Source organism: Brachyistius frenatus, unplaced genomic scaffold (assembly GCF_029030835.1).
Source record: "Brachyistius frenatus isolate BFR_SWC_R1_liver_20210118 unplaced genomic scaffold, ASM2903083v1 Contig_67, whole genome shotgun sequence".
Classification (NCBI taxonomy): Eukaryota; Metazoa; Chordata; class Actinopteri; family Embiotocidae; genus Brachyistius; species Brachyistius frenatus.
The window spans coordinates 1,705,005-1,728,877 of NW_027210666.1; the positions used below are offsets into that span (position 1 = coordinate 1,705,005).

General features: G+C 43.9%; 2 protein-coding genes across 5 annotated transcripts; one reads left to right on the top strand and one right to left on the bottom strand.

Annotated features, from left to right (window-relative positions):
* The first annotated feature begins 5,640 nt into the window (after window positions 1–5,640).
* Window positions 5,641–18,790, top strand: lclat1 (lysocardiolipin acyltransferase 1). Of its 4 annotated transcripts, XM_069707152.1 has the most exons (7): window positions 5,641–5,987; window positions 6,522–6,651; window positions 12,762–12,929; window positions 13,092–13,290; window positions 13,644–13,790; window positions 15,239–15,355; window positions 16,399–18,790. In XM_069707152.1, the coding sequence occupies exons 3-7, from the start codon at window positions 12,762–12,764 to the stop codon at window positions 16,923–16,925; spliced, it is 1,158 nt and encodes a 385-aa protein (XP_069563253.1). In that variant the 5' UTR covers window positions 5,641–5,987; window positions 6,522–6,651; the 3' UTR covers window positions 16,926–18,790. The 4 variants fall into 4 exon arrangements, with proteins under 4 accessions (XP_069563253.1, XP_069563252.1, XP_069563254.1 ...); XM_069707151.1 differs by lacking the exon at window positions 6,522–6,651; XM_069707153.1 differs by lacking the exon at window positions 6,522–6,651 and having other exon boundaries at window positions 5,641–5,824.
* A 2,308-nt stretch (window positions 18,791–21,098) lies between these two features.
* LOC138625896 (protein yippee-like 5) lies at window positions 21,099–23,673 on the bottom strand. Its single transcript, XM_069707155.1, has 2 exons — window positions 23,519–23,673; window positions 21,099–23,389 (listed from the first exon to the last, which is right to left on the bottom strand). Exons 1-2 carry the CDS (start codon window positions 23,657–23,659, stop codon window positions 23,165–23,167), a joined length of 366 nt encoding a protein of 121 aa, XP_069563256.1. The 5' UTR covers window positions 23,660–23,673; the 3' UTR covers window positions 21,099–23,164.
* Between the last annotated feature and the right edge of the window lie 200 nt (window positions 23,674–23,873).

A 23,873-nucleotide genomic window follows, 5' to 3' on the forward strand; every position in this document is an offset into this window, starting at 1 on the left:
AAGGCCTTTGCAATTCCAGAAATATCAAGGTTAGTGCTGGGTTTAAGCAACTCATGCTCTGCCCGTAAACACCCTCCTCGATGATACAAGTCTAAAAATGTGGTTGAGTAGGAAAGTTCTTAATGGAGAAGTGGGGAATTTATGAGAATAAACAAAACTTTTTGATCACGGTTACAGTGGAAACTGCTCAGGGGATTTGTTGCTACATATTGTATTAGTGACCCGCAAGATCAAGTTTGATTGCCAAGTACTGGGAATAGTCCATCAGAGTTGCTGCGGTAGGGCCTTTGGGGGCCAAGGTGGTACTTTCAGGGCCTTAAGGTCACTTCCTGGAAGGGGAACAATGAACTGCCAATCTATTCTGCTTCCTTCTTCCTGGAAAAAAAATGGAGCATAAAGAGTTATTAATACCCCCAGCTGATAATGGTGGTCAGCAGCGTGTCTGGCCAAGGGAGCCGCTGTCTCGTTCTTAATACTAGAAAACTAATGTCCTTTGTGGCTCTCTTAATCACTGTTCCTTGATGTCAGCGGAAAAAAAATCATGAGATCATGGAAAGAAGAAATCTCAGGAAGTTAGAGAGGTACAACTACAGTCCTTGGACAGCTTGTCTGAACTTGCATCCAGCTACGCAGTCATGTGACGTCAGCCAGAAACCTCTGAACTTTGCCTCGTCTTTCATATATTGCAGGAGAAAGCAATATATTTCAGTTTTAATAAAGACAGGTCCTGCGTTTCTAAAGGCTAAAGGATATGAAAGGGAGGCCTGCAGCATGTTTCCATAGCATTTTGACATTTTGAGCAGCTCTTATCTTCAGTGCTTTTTTTTTCAGCCACCTCTTGGCTGATTAGCTCAGCGAAGAACCTTTGCAATTAAAGACTTCTTGCAACCCTGTAATTAATGTTTGCTGTGCCGCGTCATACCTGATTGGGAAAGCTAAACTGAAACCTGGGAGCTGACAGAAATATAAATAGTTCAACATATTTTTACATTCATGAAAGATTATTTTCTCCTAAGTGACCATCATCTGGAAGGGTCCAAGTTTAACTGCAGGAATCTTCGGCTGTGACACCTTAACGTCTCACATTAAAGGCGTTGAAAACGTATTTTCTCAATTATCCCGTTAGTGTGAATAATGGCAAAAAGTTAGAAAGGGATGGGATAAAACAACATTTGAATCAGAATTACAGTTGTATGATTGTTTGCATATGTTGCCAAGCCACCGTCAATCGAGTATGATTAAATCCCACCTGCATAGACTTGATCTAACCTGGCTTTGTTGAAGTATAAGAAAATCCACCAATCAGCACCTCTAAAACTCAACAACATGTGACATCATGTGTGTTTAATCTATACAAAACCCATGAAGCTAAGCTAACCGGCTACTGGCTCCAACCTCATATTTACTGTACAGACATGAGGAGGATATCAATAAGCTTCAGCAAGAAATCAAACAAAAACTTGAGTATTCTATTAAACTCTGATAAATAACTTCTAAGTATGCTTTATCCCTTAATTTTAGATTTGATTGTGACTTATTTGACTATGATTTTATATTATATTGCCTACTTAGGATGCGAAATCAACTTTTTAGGAGTTTTATACTCGGCGTGCCCTCTTGATGAGCCCTCGTGTTTGATGCCGAGAAGATTTTAACTGGCATTAAAGTAATTTCTTTCCACTGTAAATCTTTTTGTTAACCAGCCTGCCGGCGGTCAGAGGTGACAGCATTCATTTTGCAAACGGTAAGATGAGAACTCAGTGTGAGTCATTGGGAACTCGGTGACACAGGGGAAACGGAGAGTGTCTCGCACACCATTGTTGGCATCAGACGCAGTATCTTTAAAAGTGTGTCAGAGCGTGCGTGCCTGGCTATGTATTAAAACTGTTGTCGGAGTCGTCTGAGTGAAGTCACTGATAGCTCTTCTAGCTCATTCTTGGAATTCTTTCCAATGGAAACAATCCCATCGCTGATCCCAGTGTGTCAGCAGAGTCCGACCTGCCAACCCCTGAATTCTCCCTGACTCCCAACTATAGTCCACATTAACACTGTTTAACTGTCACTCCTTTACACATAAACTCACACCAGCCACTTGATTTCCAGTATCGTAACCCTCTTTGTATGTCATGAGGAGATAAATAATGTTTGTCCTTTTTTCTAGTTCCTCTTCGCATTTTATGTTTTTCTCCACTGTGGTTGTTTTCTTGTTCTTTCTATTTTTTGCTCTCCCAGACTTTTATCCCATTCTGTTGTTTCAGCAAGTTTCCCATACTTATACGTCAGTAGAAATGTACCCTGCATTCCCACAGTGCAGGTTATGTTTCATTATAAACACTGCCCCTGTTCTTATAACCTTACTATTTTTGTGCTGCAACCTTACTGTATACGTTACCAAGTTTGATCCTGTGCATTCATGCATAGCTGTGTCGGTGTGTTTGTGCAAAGCTTGCAAACAGGGCGCATGTGCCCAGAGGTTTTATGTATAACCATGTCTGTTATTACGAGTGCTGTGTGCGTAAGGGAAAGATTCTTTTCCCATGGTTCCTCAAGTGTGAGAGGAAAGTAGAGCTCTCAGGACATGAAGCAAAAACTCTGATAGTTATTTATAACCTTTCTGGAGATGGCCCACCGAGTGTAGACACATGTCTGGCACTGTCAACAAGGGAAGAGCAAGAATAAGATACACTGGGAGGAGCACAACAAGAAGGGAGGATTAAAAGGTGAAGGAGTCAGGGGGTTAAAATGAAGAATATTGAGGAGGTACAGCATAAATAGCACCTGCACAGGGACATTGTTAAATCATTGGTTAAAGACTGGTTCCCTCTCTTGGTGGTCAATTTAGATAAGGTCAAATGCAACCGTAGCAAAAATGACACTTGTGAACCTGCTCTGTGTCATCAAGCCCTAACAAAATTTAACCAAGGTACTTTCCAGATGATACCTCAAACTACATGGATGGAAAGAAGTGTGAAAGAAAGAAAGAAAGACATGACATGTGACTGCTATAGATTTCCTGAAACCCCCCACAGCAACATGTGATACAACAATCGATAACAAAAGACCACAAATAGTGATAGATTTTTAAAACAGATCCTCAAAAAATACTAAATCAGAGTCAAGCATACTCAACCCTCATCAGAGAAGACACAATACAGCTACAGGATTTGCAGCCACAGCACATATGGGCCGACAAGTCTGAGCCTGCGGAACTCATTCTGTTTAACAGGGTGATGTAAAGTGCATCTGCGTCCCATCCTCCAGCTTCTACAGCTTTGATCAATACAAGACGGTTGGCATCCGCTTTGTGTTGTAGTTTTGTGTGTTAATGTGCTAAGCCACAGGCTGCTGCTCTTCCATAGATTGTTGCTGATATAAATAGACAACTTGTGGCCCCTCTCTAATCCTTATTGCTTAGATACCAGGTTGGAAAAAAAAATCGAGGAAAGAGACAGGAGACGGGACACGAGGACAGAGACGGACATAAACACAGAAATGAAGACGCCGCAAAACTGGGATTACAACAATGTGTGTTGTTACAGGTGTAAAACTGAGACTTGTCAAAGTGGAGTGGAAATGAAGTGAAAGGGAAGAGGACTCATGTTAAACCAGCCATGTCCCCTCTCTGAACTACTAAAAAAGCATAACAGGTCATCAGAGGCAAGAATGTTAAATAAAAAACAAACCAACTGGCTTTTTTTCCTTCAGTAAAACCTCATTAAAGTGCTATCAATAGACTCCACTGAAAATAAACCAAAGCACAGTGTACAATGCCCGAACAAAGTCACTCTGTCTCTCCCATATGAAGTTATGTAAGTGGAATGGCATGTCTAACATGAATTAATGTTGTTGCAGGTGTCGACATTTATCACTCAATTCGATCTTAACTTTCATTTAGAAAAAAGTAGCACTGAACTTGGCTTACCTCCCAAGTCGTCTTTTATCAGCAAACATGTGTTTTCCCATTAATTAATATGACTTCTTTTTTTTTATCACAGTGCTTTGATACTTGGAATTTTCCAAAAGGAATCGGATTACCTGATCATATTGCTTTTGCTAAATTATCTTGGACAATCGTCATTAATCTTGTGGATATGCTGCTCTTTGGAAGGTGAGCTGGCACCAGGCTGCCAAAATGAGAGTTTGTTTCAAAGCAAAGTTTTTCCATTCCCCTCTGAAGTGATGCGTTGACCCTTGAGAAGTTTATACTGATAAAGCTATACAGTTCACTCAGTCTCTCAGATAGAGTGCATGCCATAGGGAGCAGGTCATGGAAAAGTCTTGAGTTTGACTAAGTGCACTCTCTCTTTTACCCTGTCTGTCAGTCCGTCTCTGCCTCACTCACACACACCAGAGAGTACATGTGCATGCTCGGATACACTCAGACACATTGACCAATCCACGCACACACATCACTGAATGCTGAGGTAATTTGTAACAGTAGAACAGCTCATAACTGGGGGTAAAAGAAACAAATGACACATGCTGAGATTTAAACTACTTTAAAAGGCCATGTTGGAGGACTCAGTCAAAAAGAATTCATCAGTGCCATGCTGAATGAGTTCTGACATATTCCTAACATAGGGATCTCGGGGAAGAACAGTCTAACATGAGCAAAACCACTCAAGCTGGGAAAAGTGGATTAGCGAGCACCAAAATAGTCACAGAAATGGACATACCTATCGGTGGATGTTTATTTTGGTGATTTCAAATGTGATTTAAAGACATTCAGGCCACTGCAAAGGTTAAACTTGCTGAAGTGAAGTAGGCAGAGTCTGTCGTAACAACGTGAAGTCTATAAACACTTCAACCAAGGGGTTCGTTCATCGTTAATCTGTTTTAATGATTAAAAGGAGTGTTTTTTTCCATTCTCGCCTGGTCACAAATGTTTAAATGACGATGCTCTGACAGGTTAAGGGTCCTAATGAACCTCTTTATCCTCACCTGTGAGGTGATTGAAGACTTTACACTGTGCAATTGTTGTTTTGTTTTCCATGCAGTAAGCTTAAAGGCTCATGATAAAGGGCTGCACTTACAACTTTGAGGTAGTTGGTACTTTACTAGAGTATTACCTACTACAGTTTGAAGAGAAATACCGTACTTGTAACTCCATTACATTTACTTGACACCTGACCAGTGTTTTGCACGTAAAAAATTTCCACAAAACACTAATGATGCATTTTTTTTTTTTTTAATAAAGTGCATTGAATCCAATACTATAAAGTACTAAAAAGCCAACAATAAAATCCCTGAGACATGACTAATAATTTCTCTGCGCTTTTACATTGATATTTTAAGTCCTTTTGCCCCATTAAAATTTCAATGCATGGCTAATACGTATCATTGAGCATCTAATATTGTAGTATGGATCCTTTTTCTATCATTAAAAGTACTTTTTTCCCCCCCTTCTCTCTGCACATCCCACTCAGACTTCACGTGCAAAAGTTTGACTTCTGCTTAAAATACAACAAAACAGTCACTATCAGCATGTGAAATCTACACGGCGCACTCTGCACGAGGGCACACCTGGGAAAATCTGCTCTCACAAGCCGCGTCTGCGGTTACCTGTCACCCTCAAGTTACCCGGTGACGGAAAGCCCTTTTGTGCAAAACAGCGCCCCCTGTCGACGCGCGGCTGCAAAGACACGCGGAGAGGGGTAAAGTCGAGAGGTCGTCTTTCGCTAGCAAAGCGCTAACGGCGGGCAGCAAAAGTAAAACCAAAAAAAGGCACGCAAAGAAGGCGACGCGTCGGACCTGCCGATTAACCACCTCGCGGAAGAACAAATCCGGGGCGAAGCGGTTTCGACGGACGGACTGCAGCTCGGAGGTCTGGTACCGGACGCTTGTTGATGGGCTTTTCCCCTCCCAGTTAGCTGACGTTAGCTGGCTCGCTGAGTTTAACGATGTCGCAACCGACTGTTTGGACTTATCGGAGGCTCTGGTGACTTAAACGCACCCCGAAACAAACCTCGGAAGAAAAAGCGCACGAGGTGGGTTGTTTGTTGTTTGTTGTTGTTGTTGTAACTTTGCAACCGCAGCTGGTGCCGGTTAACGTTGTTCTTAACTTAAAGCTGGTTTCCCCCCCCCCATTGTCATTTAGCAGTTAGCATTTCACGTTGTCGCTCGTAGGTCGGCCCGACCGAGACGTCACCTGCACCGCAGCCAAAACCCCAGCAGGTAACAGCGCGCCTCAAAGGGTGGAGGAAGCGCGCCTTAAAGGGTGGAGGAAGCACCCACGATACGTCGTTGTTTATACGCTGCGTGTGTGTGTGTGTGTGCGCTTCCCGGTGACCCGTCGACTCTCAGCCGGCGGGGCGGTGATAGCGCGGCCACCGGAAGAAAAAAAAAAAAAAAGCGCAATTTTTTTTTTTGTCCTGACTTGTTTCTCACCTGTCAATTATTTACGAAGCAGCGTTTTACAAACGGATGATGGAAAAAAAAAAAATCTCTTCGCTCAAAGTTGAACGTTGGCGAACCGTTGTTGTCTTTCTGGTTAAAGTCCTGTCTCTCTTTGCTCCACCCAGGGACTGTGGGAAGTGAAATAAGCAAAGGGACGGTTCTGCGGGGCGGTGACCACAGACCCGTTTTCTCTGTCCTCGTCCCTTGCTGGATGAATTTTTTGGGTCACTTTTGCCGGTGTCCTCACCACGAGAGGTAGTAGCGTGAGGCGGCGTCTGCAACCCGCAGAGGTTGCTCGGGTGGTGCAGCTCGTCCAGGATGGCACATCAATGCGCGAAGGTTTGTCGGCACGGTGTCAAGAGCACGGAGGAGACACCGGGAGACGTGGGGGGGGGGCCGTAGGAGGACAACAACCCAGCAGCGGGACCGCTATCTGCTCCTTTGTGCGAGGAGGAACAGGAGGAGCGCTGCCAGAGCCCTACAAAATGACCTCCAGCAGGCCACTGATGTGCATGTTTCTGCTCAAACTGTCAGAAACAGACTCCATGAGGGTGGTACGAGGGCCCCACGTCCACAGCCCTCCATGTGCTGGCCAGAGGTACCCTGACTGCCATTAGGTACCTGGATGGGATCCTCAGACCCATTGTAAGACCAGATGCTGGTGCAGTGGGCCCCGGGTTCCTTCTGATGCAGGACAACGCTCGGCCTCGTGTGGCTGGAGTGTGTCAGCAGTTCCTGCACGATGAAGGCATCGATGCTATGGACCGGCCTGCCCGTTCCCCAGACCTGAATCCAATCCAGAACATCTGGGACATCGTGTCTCGTTCCGTCCACCGACGCCACGTCGCACCGCAGACTGTCCAGGAGTGGACTGATGCTTTGATCCAGGTCTGGGAGGAGATCCCTCAGGAGAACATCCGTGGTCTCATCAGGAGCATGCCCAGGCGTTGTAGGGAGTGCATACAGGCACGTGGAGGCCACACACACTACTGAGCCTCATTTTGACTTGTCTTGAGGAATCTCCACAGAAGTTGGATCAGCCTGTGATCTGATTTTTCCACTTTTATTTTGAGTATGATTCTGAATCCAGACCTCCATGTTATTTTGTTCTCAACACATTCCACTATGTAATGAATAAAGATTTCCAACTGGAATATTTCATTCATTGAGATCTAGGATGTGTTTAAGTGTTCTCTTTATTTTTTTTTTGAGCAGTGTACAAATGGTCCATTAGCTACTTATTGATTTTGTTTATCTTGCATCAACGAGGCGTGACTTAGTCTGTTGTGTATTGATGTAAATACTGATTTCATCAAGTGAAATTCAATTAAATGATATTATAGATTTGATAGGTCCATAAAGCAGTAACTGATGTAACTGATATGCACCTGCTTCAAAAGTCATTAATTCCCTTGTTGTCCAGCTTTACCTTTTAATAATACCTCATTTGGTCAGATACTGTCACAATAGTGTGAAGTAATTTAAAGTTTTTTTCTTTTCTGGCATACCAGCTATACATTGTTTTGAATTGCCCCCTATCAGTACTGTTTCCCTCTCCTCCGAGACAATGGAGACGAGTGGTTGCTCCTGGCATCGTTGATCAGTGCAACTTTTGAATTTCAGTTTTGCAGGTAGTCAAAGAGATACTGAAGTTGTTGAAGGATTTCTGTGGAACTTAGTGAATGTTTAAAAGACTTAATTCCCAAACCTTGAATCCATTTTAACAATCAGGAATGGGGACAGTATTTTTGGAATCGCAAAAAGTTGGAGAGGTTGTTCATCTCCGGTGGAGGTTTGTTCTCTCCAAGTTACCTCAATGTTGTATAATAGATGTGCACTTAATCAATTTGCTGTTAATTTTTACAGCATTACGTATTTTATTCTTCCTCTCTCTGTCTGTCTCTTACACACACACACACACACACACACACACACACACACACACACACACACACACACACACACACACACACACACACACTCATTGTTTAGCCTAGACATGCTTGACCTCTTCACTCTGCTTTGGTCTATTGGGATGTCTGGTCTCTGCTTAAAGTTAGGAATGCAAACTGATTGCCAGGGAATTCAGACTTGGACTATGAGTATGCTGTGTGTTGCGTGTGGTGCTGTGTTTGGGGAAGTGCTCTCAGGATCATTTCTATGGTGAATAAATAAATGTTAAACCAACCAAATGGATGGGACTAAATCAAACTCCCAAGTGGTGCTGGCCTTAGAGTATGAAAACAAAAGTTTCCGTGGATGCCTTGTATAAATAGTGTTCCCTGGTGTCCATGCCAAGCGGAAGAATAACATGTTTATTTAACACGTTAATTTTCTTAATTTCATCCACCTCACATCCCTGGCTCTAGGTGTGTCATGCCATTTGGCTGCATGTACACTGCTCAACAAAATAAAGGGAACACTTAAACAACACATTCTAGATCTCAATGAATGAAATATTCCAGTTGAAAATCTTTATTCATTACATAGTGGAATGTGTTGAGAACAAAATAACATAAGAATGATCAATGGAAATCAAAATCATTATCCCATGGAGGTCTGGATTCAGAATCATACTCAAAATAAAAGTGGAAAAATCAGATCACAGGCTGATCCAACTTCTGTGGGGATTCCTCAAGACAAGTCAAAATGAGGCTCAGTAGTGTGTGTGGCCTCCACGTGCCTGTATGCACTCCCTACAACTCCTGGGCATGCTCCTGATGAGACCACGGATGTTCTCCTGAGGGATCTCCTCCCAGACCTGGATCAAAGCATCAGTCCACTCCTGGACAGTCTGCGGTGCGACGTGGCGTCGGTGGACGGAACGAGACACGATGTCCCAGATGCGCTGGATTGGATTCAGGTCCATAGCATCGATGCCTTCATCGTGCAGGAACTGCTGACACACTCCAGCCACACGAGGCCGAGCGTTGTCCTGCATCAGAAGGAACCCGGGGCCCACTGCACCAGCATCTGGTCTTACAATGGGTCTGAGGATCTCATCCCGGTACCTAATGGCAGTCAGGGTACCTCTGGCCAGCACATGGAGGGCTGTGGACGTGGGGCCCTCGTACCACCCTCATGGAGTCTGTTTCTGACAGTTTGAGCAGAAACATGCACATCAGTGGCCTGCTGGAGGTCATTTTGTAGGGCTCTGGCAGCGCTCCTCCTGTTCCTCCTCGCACAAAGGAGGAGATAGAGGTCCTGCTGCTGGGTTGTTGTCCTCCTACGGCCCCCTCCACGCCTCCTGGTGTACTGGCCTGTCTCCTGGTATCTCCTCCGTGCTCTTGACACTGTGCTGACAGACACTTGCCACAGCGTGCATTGATGTGCCATCCTGGACGAGCTGCACTACCTGAGCAACTTCTGTGGGTTGTAGACACCGTCTCATGCTACTACCTCTAGTGGTGAGGACACTGGCAAAATGCAAAAGTGACCAAAAAGCAGCCAGAAAGGACGAGGACAGAGAAATGGTCTGTGGTCACCACCTGCAGAACCATTATAGGGGTTGTCTTGATAATTGCCTCATTTCCACCTGTTGTCTGTTCCATTTGCACAACAGCAGGTGAAATTGATTCACAGTCAAGTGTTGCTTCGTAACTGGACAGGTTGATTTCCCAGAAGTGTGATTGACTTGGAGTTACAGTGTGTTGTTTAAGTGTTCCCTTTATTTTTTTGAGCAGTGTATGAATAGGCTCGTGGGGTTGTTCCAGCAGCCACCCTCGGGTGTGTTTTTGAGTGTGTGTGTGTGTGTGTGTGTGTGTGTGTGTGTGTGTGTGTGTGTGTGTGTGTGTGTGTGTGTGTATGTGTGTGTGGGGACACAGCCTAATTGTGGCAATTGTGCTGAGCAAGCTTGTTTCCCCACCTCTCATGCCTCACATTTTCCATTGTTAAAACCAGTAACCCTTAAACCCTTATTGCCAGCAGAATCATGCACGCAAACACTTCTTGCATTGTATATATGCACCTTCAGCCACTTTGGTTGCTGCCGGGAGACTTGCTGCGTCAGGGGGCCACCGAGGGTGTCAACAAGGGCAAGATGATGAGAGTGTTGGGTGAAAGTAGTCTGAACCATCGGCTTCCGCAATCATAACAGTAATTGAGGTGGAAAGGTGTGAAGAAAACACCTGCTGGAGGAAGTGGTTTCCTGTGGTACCAGCCCAGACTCCGTGTGTCAGCAAGGACGGGGCATAATCAAATCAAGACTCGCTGTATTTCCCCTTTAAAACTTCATCTCCGTGTACTTGCCTTGTAATTTACCTGCTTTAGTGCCAAGGCTTGAGTGAATCTTACTGTTTGTCTAATCTATTCTTGTCTTTAAAAAAAAGCTTTGCATTTTTAGTTTTGCATGCTGCCCTGGTGCTTACGCATTCCTTATTTTGCAGTCAGAGGCAACTTGCATGAATCAGTGATCGTCAAATCAAGTTTGTGTCACATCATGTAAAAGTGCAACACCTCAAAATATTTGAAATTTGATTCACAATTTTGAACCAGGCTTTCACGTACCTGACCACTGGTAAACCCTGGGATGGCATGCTGGTTAGATTTCCATCTGACTTGATCCCAACATGCTCCGTCGTCATGCAAATGCTAACAAGGACAACCTTGGCTACTTTACATGATGTGATGTGCTGCCTTACAAGGGAATTTCAGCTTTTATAAATTCTCATTTACATCCCCTGGCAGGATGTAAGCGTTTCCTGTACTTCCTGCCTAAGCTTTCCAAGTGAGGTGCAATTCACCTACAATGCACTCGATGCCTTGGTATCACTGCGTGGCGCTACACTGGCCTGTGGCAGGAAAGGGATTTTCGCTTAGTGGTTGTTGGTGTAGGCGATGCCCACCAACACGGGTGTTTTAGATTATTCAGGCTAATTAAACCTCCTCTCAGGCTTGCTGCAGCCACACTAGAAATTACATGAGGTCACCAAAGTCTGTGTACCACCGAGGTACATCGAAAACAGGTGCAACAGATTGAAGAGGAGAGTGACGGAGATGTCAGTCAAACAAACAATCCTGCAAAGAGGTCCGATCAGGCAAATTCAGTGACAACACCCGCGTGGGTTTACCGTGGTTATGAGGGCACTTTGAAACGATACACGTTCCATAAGTGTAACGTTACCACGGGAAACCGGTCACCTCTGATGTTAATGAAATGACAAGAGAGCCCCATGATTGGCATGTTCAGTCCCTTCTAACTTATCAGATATGTCACGGACAATTGAAGGTGCCATTACTTGGTTTTGAATTTCAGAGAGATTACAGGCTCAGTTCACTTCCCTCAGGGATCCAGTGACCGTTGGGGATTTCTATCGTGCTGCAGCTACTGTTGTGAACATGAATAATAAACATTCAGCCTGCTTAAATGGTGTTCATTCACATTATCATAGAGTATGGGATGATTTCACTTTGTATGTACTAATTCAAATTAATTGTACAAAAAAAACACAAAAAGGAGCAATTTCTAAAGTGTATTTTTCTGCATTATGTTCTATACAAAAAAAAGTTTTCATACCTTACAGCATATACACGGATACCAATATATCGGTTATCAACCAATATTGGCTAATCAAATTGGTCAGGCTGTTGTAGATTAATATCCTAATTTTCATATATATGGAGAGAAAAAAAAAAAACCCAATCAGAAAAAAATCAATTGAGACTTTGAATGAAAAAAATGTCTGTTCTTCCTGCTTTTCTATCCACAATATTGTCTTTGATGGCCCAGTACACCCTCTGATAAGGAAGGAATAGCTACTATGATATAGAAAAATCTCCGATTGCAGATATATCCTGCATAATGTCCCTGCTACAGTAGTATAGTTGTGAAAACGGCAAAGCAGCTATTATTCTGATTACACTTAGAAGTTACTGAGCAGATTGTAGAGCTTCATTGGATATAGCCTCAACATTTGACCACCAGTTTTGATGTTAATCGCGTCAGAGGACGTAACACAAAACCTCCCCTTTTTGTTGCTCGGTGAATAATTCCAGCCACACTTGATTTACTGACCACGCACCCACAATTTGTCTCCCACAGTCAGAAAGGTTCCCCTATTTACATTCCACAGCTAGGAATGTCTGCCCTGGATTTTCCACTGTTTGTGGGAAAATATGTCTGAGGAACAACAGAACAGTAGTCTTTGCTATTGATAACGATGTCGATAATCGTAGTTGCTTCACATTACAGAGTTTCTCCTGTTTGTCTGCTTTCCATAGTGGCGATCCAAATCATGACAAAATTCCACGTGTCATCATTTTTCATCCTCCGACTTAATACAGCAACCTCTGCTCACACATTGACTCCTCATCACTATATATTTGGCTTTGAGTTATACTAACCTCGTCTTGTTCATCTCCCACAGATGGCTGTGTCGGTGCGGGGCCTGTACTTCGTGGTGACCCTGTTTTTGGGTAGTTTCTTTGGTAGTGTCTTCATGCTCGGTCCATTTTTGCCTCTCATGCTGTTGTCTCCCGCGTGGTACCGCTGGATCACTGATCGAATCGTTGCTACGTGGCTCACCCTGCCTGTGGTGCGTACTCCAGCTTATCCTTTACGTGGCCTGTATCTCTGTGTACCAGACGGTCTGAACTTACCTCTGTTTCAGAGGACGATTTATTTGATCATTTCCCCCTTCCCTTGCACTTTCTCTTTCATCCTCCCTCCATTTCGGCTCCTCATCCTTGATCTGCAGTCCCTGCTGGAGCTTGTGTTTGGGGTGAAAGTGGTGATAACGGGTGATGGCTTCATTCCCGGGGAGCGAAGTGTGATCATCATGAACCACCGTACCCGTCTGGACTGGATGTTCCTTTGGTGTTGTCTGCTCAGGTACAGCTACCTTCGTCTGGAAAAGATCTGCCTCAAGGCTGTACTCAAGGCTGTGCCTGGCTTTGGTGGGTATACAGTGGGTGCCCTGCCCTTTCCTACACACAAGCACACTTATGCATACCATAATATAATATGCTTTGCAGAGCATTTTTTCAAAATCACCATGGCGAAGTAGTTTTCTTGTAATAAAGTCATTAAAACTGAGACAGAAGTTCAGTACATTTGAAAATGTAGAGCTGCAAGACAATCACCTAATTTACTTGATGTAAACAGAGCATTTAGCAGGTGTGATGGAAAGGCTGAACTTCAGCCCGGCCTGCTCCTGCTTAGAAAAGTCTTGGAAAAGAATAGAGAAAGAAGAACAGAGCGTGAGAGCTAATCAGTCAAACATGTAAAGACTTTATAATGTACTTTGCAGGTTGGGCAATGCAGGTGGCCTGCTTTGTCTTTATTCAGCGTCGGTGGGAGGAGGACAAGAAGCACTTGGGGAACATGCTGGACTATTTTTGTGACATCAGAGAGCCCCTGCAGCTTCTTCTGTTCCCCGAGGGCACAGACCTCACTGGTGAGCAGTAAAGAATGCGACGCTCCGTCCACTCCCGGGACAATTTGCCCGATATTTGTCTGTCGATATTCTCAGAATGTTGTTACCCAGCAGCCAGTTTCCAGAGCCCAGTGGGGCCTACACCTGTCTTATGCCTTTGCACTGACACCGTCATGCAAACACAATTTCAAAGTGATAAGGCAAACCTAAATCCCTCACACACACACACACACGGTTATTTCTGCAACAATGCTCTGATCTTTCAGTCCGAGCTGCAGTGACATCAGCGCCTAAAGCCCCTGCAGAGCACAATTAAGCCAATCAAAGTCCTGAGTAGCTTTGCTCAGGGAAGCTTAAATTCTCTTCACATATCATGATGTCACGAGGGGTCCGGTGTAGTTACATCACGATCGGCCGGCAGATTTAGGGCTTTGAATATTGTTTCACTTCTGGTTATGTTTGCACCACGGCGTGTGTGTTCGCACGTGCACACGTCTGCGTTTAAGCCTCTTAAACTTCCAACACTTCATTTGACGCAAGAAACGTGGGGATGTATGCAGTATGTTTACGTGTCTTATGTGGAAGTGGTTCTGTTCATTACTCTCCTAATACTTAATATAGACGCAGACGATCAGAGGATTAAGTTCAGGTTGCATTTAGGTTTAAAAAAAAAAAAAAAAAAAAAAAAAATCCATGACCCCTTTTGAAGCTTGCAGAACTTGTGAATAGAATAGAAGATTGTATAAGAAAGACAAGGCACCGCTTTGTTTGAGAGCAGAGGGCTGATCAACAGAAGTATGTCTCGGATTCTTTTGTCCAATAAGTCCATTTGAATTAGCTGCTGGTTACATAATGAATAATGAGTCACGATATAGTTTACATGTTCCTGCAAGAGGTTCCCAAGGAATGTTTGGTTAATAAATGGTCATCGTTCCAGTGTGTGTCCCCCTGTGGATTTTAAAATCGTGTGTTTGTTTTTGACGGATGTATTTATGACGTGGTGGTCTTATCCGTAAACAATGTTGTTATTGGTGTTACTGCTGGTTTCATAACAGTGCTCTGAAATTCTATTATTATGTAGCTCCTGTCAGTCAAGTTCCACTTTTGTTAATAAGGGTACATTGTTAAAAAAAAAAAAAAAAAGGTGTAGATTTCATGATAATTTGTCTTTGTAATAGAAATCTAAGCTTCTCTGTAGTGAAGCAGCTGATAAGTGCCAAGTCAAACTTAATCTAAATAGACAACTAATACTGCTGGCTTATCAGGAGTCTTTGAATTACTCTCCATTTGAGTTACATATATTGTTTAATTGTACTGTCATTATTTTAAATTACATAATATAATCATTCTGATAAAAATGGAAATGTAATTTTTAGTCATTGTAAAATAAGAAAAACATCACGCATAGCTTTATCTTCTCACCTACAACGAAATACAGTTCAATTGAGTATAATGTGTGTTTCCTGCAGAAAATACAAGAGCAAAGAGTGATGTGTTTGCTGCACAGAACAACCTACCCAAGATGGAGTACGTGCTTCATCCCCGCACTACTGGATTCACCTTCATCGTGGAAAGACTACGAAAAGGTTAGACTTGATCCACATCAACAGCTTCTGAAATGATGTCATGTCTCCCTTAAACATGATGGCAGACCTGTGCTATGTGTTCATTCATTTTCGTTGAGTTGCATTATCTGTTCACATGAAAACAAGACAGGACATAAAACCTGTCATCGAGATGGAAACATTTTCTCGGCAAAACCAACGGAAAATAAAAACGCTGCCGCGGTGACTGTAGTTCTTCCACTGACGCTGTTTGTAGAGGGATCATACCTGTTATTCTTTAAAGTCTCAGACCTGTGTTTCATCCCACTGCCAGCCATTACAACACCCCAGAGATTCTCATGTTTCTCTATGAGCTAATTCTGGCAGTCCTCCAGAGGTCTTAAATAGCACCTCTGGCCCTACTGTCTCATCCCCCCCACCCCACCTGCCCCTCCCATCCTCCCCCCCTGGATGCTGAGCATGGCACTAACTCTCCAAGCAGGTGTTGTGAATCACTGTGATATCATCGGACTTAGCTACTTCTCCACTCCCTCTCTCTGCACCACTGCCTGACATGCTGTGCATGGTGTCATTGTCCAAGTCCACTGTGCCCCTCTCAGCTCTATTTTTACCGCGGTGTACAGGAGCAGGTGCTGGCAGGTGTCATCCTGTACTTTTGATATTTCATTTAGCTCCCCCGAGTGTTGTAAGGGCACTGCAGATCAGTGATGACGTTACAGAGCTCATGGTGGTGTTCAGGCAGCAAGCCCCCGGGATAATTAAAGGTGCCCGTGTAATGGCACTGAGGAACCAGGATTTTGAAGGGTGCATCATACCGTTTCAATAATAGTGTGGATGTATAAAAGGGATTATAATAATTCTCCCTGCAGTGACCTGCCATGTGTGCAACTGCAACGTTACAGTAAGTGTCTGTTTGGGAGCTTTGACTATTGAAAGTTGAGTATTTTATGATGTGTTAAAGGTATATTCTTGAAAACTAATTTTCTGGCTTTAGTTTGTAATATCATTTTATCAGACGGTATTCGTCTCCCTTTGATCATTTCAAATTGTGTGCTTTTCCCCAGGAGACAACCTGGATGCCGTCCATGACATCACAGTGGCGTACCCAAAGAACATCCCTCAGACAGAACGCCACCTCATCCTGGGCCACTTCCCACGGGAGATCCACTTCCACGTCCGCCGCTATCCAGTGTCTTCTCTCCCTCCCTCTTCCGCCGACCTGGAGTCCTGGTGTCGAGACCGTTGGGCTGAGAAGGAGGTCCGCCTGCGGGACTTTTACTCAGGCCAGCCGCGGGCCTTTGACAGGGACGGCGTTGCTCGTGTGCCACCTTGTAAGTCAGAGCTGCGAGTGTCTCTGATCAAAGCCGCCTCGCTGCTGTACTGGAGCTGCTTCATTGCTCTGTGTTTCACTGGCCTGTGGCTCTGGGCTCCTTTCAGGCTCTACTGCCTGGTCATGGTGGGGGTGTATATGGCCCAGCAAAAGCTGGTGGGAGGGCTGGAGCTGCTGGAGTTGGCTTGCCATCGATACTGGAAGTCCATGGCTGCAGACGTGGGTGAGAAGGAAAAGGTGCTAGATGGGAAGATGCAGTGAGGATTTTAAAAACAAATAAAATTTAAAAAAAAAAAAAAAATTAAAAAAGAAAAGAAAAGAAAATTGTTATGACATGTTTCACTTATACTCAGCAAGGACACTGAGGACTCAGTCCAGAGAGCTACCGGATCCCTTTGAGGAACCCAATGCTCCATGCCTTAGAAAGCAAGAATTAAATGCACCTCATGGTATGCATGGCTTCAGTGGAGAGAGTTTACCTTACTGTTGAGGAAGGAAAACAGGAATGTTAAGTACATTTATCTGTGTTGGATTCAAGGAATTCATCACACATGATGTGTCACTTGCCCTTTGGATGTCTCTCCTTGTGTAATCACTGTTATTTAGCGTGCTGTCTGTGCATATTATCAATTTTATGTTGTCGGTATTTGTTATGGTAGGTCGTTCAGAACATGTGTCATGAAACATTGCTGTTAGTATTTGTTATACTGTTGCCATGTCTTTGAAAGAGGTTTTATTGTATTTTATGTAGCCCTTTGTTTTATATGATGAATGGAGCAGAGCCATAGTACAGACCCTCTGTACATATGATGACTTGACTCTAACCAATATTCAGATTACCACTGTTTGCTGAATCAGACTGATATTTAAATCAATCAGTTTCTTTTAGCAGTGTCTAGCAAGGAAAGAAAAGGAACGTTGTAATTCCCAGAGAATTATTAAGGAGTATACAGGTATATATGTGTATCATTGTTTACCTTTATTGGGTATAATTACCCTTTTTATACAAATTGGAATGAACTTTTTCCAGTTAGTCTTTAGCGATAGCCTTTGTGATGTTTATTGCTGTACAGGTTTCTCGTTCGCTCAAGTAGCTTTTGCACATAAAAGCCAAAGGTGAGAAAAGCAGACATGACGTAAAAACAAAGCTACCAAACAGAATGTAATCTGTCCTGTCAGGAAGGGTAGCTGGCAAAGGTTGCCTGTAGCTGTACCGAGGCAACGCTTGCAGTAATATCAAATCAAAATCAAAGTCTGGATAGCTGTGGAAGCAGATGAGCTTTGTGCCCTTTCTGGGAGTGAAGAGATGCCTTGCAGAGGCAGGATGTGGGTGGTGCTGGGGTGGAAGAATGTCCTGTTGGGACAACATTACCCCTCAATGTGCAGGGTGGCACAGAGAACCAGACTTGGAGTGGAAAACTGGTCCTGAACTCAACCTAATCCAAAAAAGCCCTGTAATGCCCACCTCTGCCCGTGTCCCACTTTAGAGGACTGGCATTGATGCGCCTGCTAAACTTAATTAGCAAATGACAGCTGAGGAAGCTACTCCAATTGTGCCAAAAAAGGACAGAAATTGAAACAAGATTGGAGCAGCGCTTCGGTCGCACTTTTAGCCACTGAGTCTCCTTGCCATTGCTCGCGAACCACAATTAATTTCAGGAGAAAAGGGATATAATTGCGTCTTAGACAGTCTATAGCAGATTCTGTAACACTGTGCAATGTGTGCTCTAGCTGACCACTTCGACACAGTTTTATGAGACAAATCAATGTGTCACAGTCCGCCAAGCAGCAGAGCTTTTGACTGAAGAGTCTTGTTCCGTTTATGCGAAACTGAAGCTCCTGTATTTCAAGTGTAAAGGAGGCTAATTCCAGTCACTGTGATGTTAACAATTTTATCATCAGCATGTAGTAGTTTACCAAACATGGTACTATATCTGTCTCCTCAAACCATTTAAACCTCCACGTGTTAAAATCTTATTCTTGCGTTGTTTTGTTTTTCCCATTTTACAATTACTTGCAGATGCTGGACCTCTTTAAAGTCACTGTCCTCAGGTAAACGCAGTGGACACTGTTACGAGTCGGTCTCGTATATACAAATATATATCTAAATAAATATACTATATCGACTCATTGACGTCTCTGGTCATTTTGTTCTTTCTTTTTTTTTTTTTTTTTTACTTTTGTTTTATGACCAATTTAGGAAAACATGGACTCCTGACTTGAGTCCAGATAGTGCTTGTAAACTAACTTAATCCTATATGTGTGTATCCAATAGCTCATGCCTTTGATCATCATTCCACTGATGCAGAACACCGTGTCCATTACCTCGTGTCGTGTTTTTACTCTTGACTTTTATTTGCTGCAGGCCATCTTGTGTTTTGTCTTGGCAGGCCTGTAATCTACAATATATTGTAACAACCACTACATTGCAGGGGATGACTCAACAAGACCTCCAGTGCTCGTATTGCGCAACGCTGAGGTCGTGGTTTGCCTCGTCCTGTTTTGCGCGCACACACACACACACACGTCTACCGTAAACAACCAAAAAGGTCAGGAGCTTTGAAGGTGAAGTGTAGTCGCCATAGTAACTAATGTTGACTCCCCTGTCTCCTGGCAACGGGATGTAGAGTGATGTCAATGGAAAGCATGCTATTTTCTCCTGGCGACAGAATGATGTCACTCTTTTGTGTGTGAAGAGAGTGACGGAAAGGCAGAAGTTTATTTCTATATTCTGTATCTCATCTCCACTAAAGGGCGCTGATGCTGACAATCTCATGAAATCTCAAAAAGAAAGGCGAGGATTAACTAAAATAGCTGTCCGGCGATGATGAATCATGAGTCAATTAAGGGCGCAATTATATGCTGCTACTACATTTTGTTTTTGCTGCACCCCTTCCCTTGTTCATCCTCTGCATCTGAATATAACTTCAAATTTGCTCTGATGCATTTGACAGTGGGCGGAAGAAAAAAAAACAAAAAAAAACGGATGATGCGGACTCCATGGTGCTATATGTGTCACGAATGCGTCTTCTTTTCCTCTTATTAGATTTGCTTCTAAAAGACGGACTCTTTTAGTAGTAGAAAACTTGGGTGAGTGTGTGTAGGCGCCTGAGGTTAAATTCTTCAGGGAATCTCAATGTCCCGGTGCTGTAGAGCATTGTGGAGGTGTTTGAGGCGTAGTGAAAATAGCGCTCTTTAAGAACTATGTCACATCTAGATTTGTGCCATGTCTATCCAATTGCAAGCGGACTAATAGGATCAAGGGGGCAGTGTAATTATCCTTATCTGTCCAGATGGCTTTTTCTACAAAGACAGGAGACAATCCTGAGGTTGCACAGGGACAAAGTCAAAGACTACTATGAATTATAAAGCAGCACAGCAAGTCCTCTGGAGATGAAGCCTCCTTTTTGCCTGTAGTCATGTCCGGCATTTAAATGGCACTAGACACAAGTCTTATCCATCCATAAATGCCCTAGAGCCCTAAAAAAAAAAAGAAAACAAGCAACTGCAGTGGATACAAAAATAGCTGTGACCGGGACAGATTGTTGTGTTCAGCCACCTTAATTAATATTTGTGTGAGCTCGAAGTTTAGTGCTGGGTGCTCTGTGTTGGGCGACTCCAGGAGTGACTGCAGAAAAGACCTGTTGTTGATTCCACCGCGGTGACACAGACCCTCACAGACACACCAACAAAGCAGCCTTCCAACAGGATCAGAGCTATAAATAACTGCACGGCAGCGCTGCAATATTAGTGGGTGGATTAGGAGAGTCGTCACGTCCTATTTATAAACCAAATGCAGTCAAACCTCTTCATCGTGGGTGATTCACAGTGAATGCGGAAGAGTTCAGATTTTATTTGGTGCATTTTAGCTTTTGGATTTAGATCACATTTTGTTTTTAGCAGTTAATGAAATATTGGCCAGCATTGGGCATTTATTTAACAGCAAATATTTAATTTGACTTCTTTCATAATTTTTTTTTTCTTCCCATTGCAGGGAGTAACATCTCTAACATGAATTTCCAGACTGCAGTGAAGCGCTACGGTTCTTGCCAAGCAGGTTAACGTCAGAGGCAGGCAGGGAGGGATTCAGCATCATCCTTGGAAGGAAAAAAAAAAACACATCTTGAGCCCGTTTCTCAGTCGTCTGCCGCCACCTGCAGGTCCGAGACTTCCACTCATCATCGCTTGTAGTCTTTTCCTCCCCATCACGTATGAAGAAAAACACAAGACCATGTTTTGCTTATGTACAAATTTGTCTTGACGACTAGGCGTCCATCAAATCTACAACCATGAATAACAGAGGAAGAAAGACAATTTGCCAGTTGATAGTGACTACAGGCACGTCGTCTTCCATCTGTCCTCTTCTGTAGGAATCGAAGGATTAGGAACTGTAGGTTTCAAACAGTACTCGCATGGATCACTCTGACATGAGAATTGAACCCAGCAAGACTACATCTTTATTTAGAAATCACATCAAAGAAACTCTTGCCATGGCAATACAAGAAAACAATTATTTTCCAATTGTCCAATCAATAAAATATTGAATAAGATAAATGTATCAGTCAATAAAATAGTAATCATATCATGTAAAGCAAATAAAAACACTTAACATATCAATAAAATGCTAAAAGTGAACCATAAAATGATAACTATAATCTCTTGTGACCACTGGCTGTGCACTGCAATGACTTTGGGTCATGAATGGTGTAAAACGTCCTGCATATATTCCAACTTTTTTTTTGTAGAAATGACAACTCGCGCTATCTTGCGTGACCTTGTAAAGGCAAGCAAAAACATTAACAGTGTCACTCGTGAAAGCGGGACCATTTTGGTAATGCTTACAGGCATTCATACACTGACTTGGTACAATGTTACACCAGGGGCCACAAAGCTGCGCCAACAACACCGTCTAAAATTAACCTCAAATGTCATGAAATATGTATTTTTTTTTTTTTTTTTTTTTAGTCTGATGATATAAAATTGAAGCCCTGGCCTCATCCAGGGACAGAGGCTCGTTTTTGAAAGATAAATGCGCCATTAAAGCGTGCCTGGCTTTGTGCTGTAAGAAACAAGTCATGTTATGACCAAATATGCTCCAAGCCTGAGATTATAAAAAAAAAAAAAAAAAAAAGAGGGTGGGTCACGACTCGACAGCGTCCGCAGTTAACCGTGTCGAAATGAGCACTTGAGGGTCAAACCAGGCTTGATTTGAACATTAACATTGTTTTCCTGAATTCCCATAGTGTTGTATTTTTTTTTTTTTTTTGGAGCTATTCTTTCAGAAGCTCCGTTAGCTTGTCCCTCTTGATCGCACGGTTGCTTTTCAGACGCTCGCGTGACCCACCCTCTCGTAATCCTGCCCTTCCAGCCAGCAGGCAGCCAGAGCGCGTCGCCCCGTCACCTCTCCGGACGCGTTCTGCCTCCGTCACATCAGGAGACACGCGGCTGAAAGGTACGCGCTCCTGATGAAGTCACCAAAGTCACACGTTGCTCTTCACGCAGCACACAGAATCTATGGTGACGGATGGGGGATTGGTAGAACTGAATGCAACTGTGGGGTTGTCTGCTGTGAAAGGACATCACTTCCACGCCACTTTGTGTACATTTGAACGACATCAAAGGAAAACTGCGTGTGCATCCTGTGAGCCGGAGCTGAGTGAAACTGCTATCGCTGTCGAGCACAACGATGAATACTTAAATATGACATCAATCTGTGCGGTCCTCACGGCATCATTTGGATGAGAACAGAGATTTGAAACACTACGACGTCCATTAAACTACCGACTAAGAAAAGGTTAACTTATGCAGAATTAACAGCTACCGTGTTAATAATTGCACTCAATGCTGACCGGTGACAAATACACTGAGACAAAGTTCACAACACCGGAGCACAAATATCGCAAAAGTAATATGTAGAGTGACATCTCAGTTGGCTGATTAACGTGTACCACGTAGACAGGGCTGGTGCTCGGTGATCATACTCAGCTCTGCTGCCTCCAAGTTATCTAGACAAATAAAACAACCAGCTGATGTTTTTTTTTGTGTGTGAATGTGAGTGACCTGTACTTTCATGCATGTATTTAATTAACCATAAAAGTGTGGTGCATGCCTTGTGCAGCGAAGATGAAAATTCTGTGTGACCGGTGCTTTGAATGCTTCAGTGAACTTACGACGCCCTAGCAGTGTTCCCAGCTGTTGTTCCGGGGGGAGGGATGGGGGGCGGGGGGGGGGGGGGTTTGCCTTGTGACACATAAATCAAGGAGGACCTATCGTCTAATCAGCAGAGGCCTAAGGTCGTAGGCCACAGACAGGGAAAGAGTGTGTGGGGGGAGAGGTTGGAGGGGGGAGTCAGTGAAGTCAAAACTTCACTGACTCCTAAGTGCAGGCGGTGGTGTGCAGCGCAGAGGCAAGGGAACGGAGGGGAGGGAAAGGAGGGCACGGGAGCGGGAGCGAGCCCTTCCCGGACAATCCATCGACGGGGGGGGGGGGGGGGGGGGGGCTCACGAGTTGTCTGAGGGGACGTGCTCTTCGAAGCCCTCGCTCTCTCGAACCAACGCCCTCTCCAGGATGACGCGTCCCTCCTTGTACCGCTGACTGTCCTCGGTGGCAAACTCATAGATCCAGCCCAGCTTGCTGTTGCAGTTCTTGCAGCTGACGTCCCTCACCATGTGCCTGCCGGTGAGCATCACTCTGTCCTGCACCTCGCTGTACTGCAGGTTCACCACCTGTGGAGTTGACAATGTAAGCTCGACCTCATTTCTGAAGCAGGGATTGAGGCATTGCGCGCGTCCTGCTTGATTCAGGAGGATGTGTCACGGCCGGCCACTTCACCAGCTAAATTCATTTCGCCGTACCTTGTTGAAGAGGAAAGCTCTGCCTGTGGCTCCTGTGAATCGTGTGGAGATGAGCTCGGATCGATTAGTCAGGATGGTGTCACAGTTGGCGCACGAGAAGAGGCGCGTTCCGCCAATGTGGTCCAAGAAGATACGGCCCATCGTGTAATCTCTGGGAGTGAGACGAGAGAAAAAAAGTGAAATAAAAACATTTGTTAAAGGTTTTGCTACATGGTTTATAATGTAGTATTTATTGTTTTAACATATTAACATATTTTAGGACTATCTTTTTGATTTAGTATTGTAATCTGGCAATACTATCTCAAAGGAAAATGGCTTTACTTAAATTAGCAACAAGTACAATACAAACTGTTTT

Bases quoted from the DNA above. Each gene is read 5' to 3' on its own strand.
- lclat1 (XM_069707152.1), top strand. From the start codon at position 12,762: ATGGCTGTGTCGGTGCGGGGCCTGTACTTCGTGGTGACCCTGTTTTTG. The intron at 12,930-13,091 runs GTGCGTACTCCA...CTTGATCTGCAG, and splicing joins CGTGGCTCACCCTGCCTGTG to TCCCTGCTGGAGCTTGTGTT. The intron at 13,291-13,643 runs GTGGGTATACAG...TGTACTTTGCAG, and splicing joins CAAGGCTGTGCCTGGCTTTG to GTTGGGCAATGCAGGTGGCC.
- LOC138625896 (XM_069707155.1), bottom strand. From the start codon at position 23,659: ATGGGCCGTATCTTCTTGGACCACATTGGCGGAACGCGCCTCTTCTCG. The intron at 23,390-23,518 runs GTACGGCGAAAT...TCAACTCCACAG, and splicing joins GAGCTTTCCTCTTCAACAAG to GTGGTGAACCTGCAGTACAG.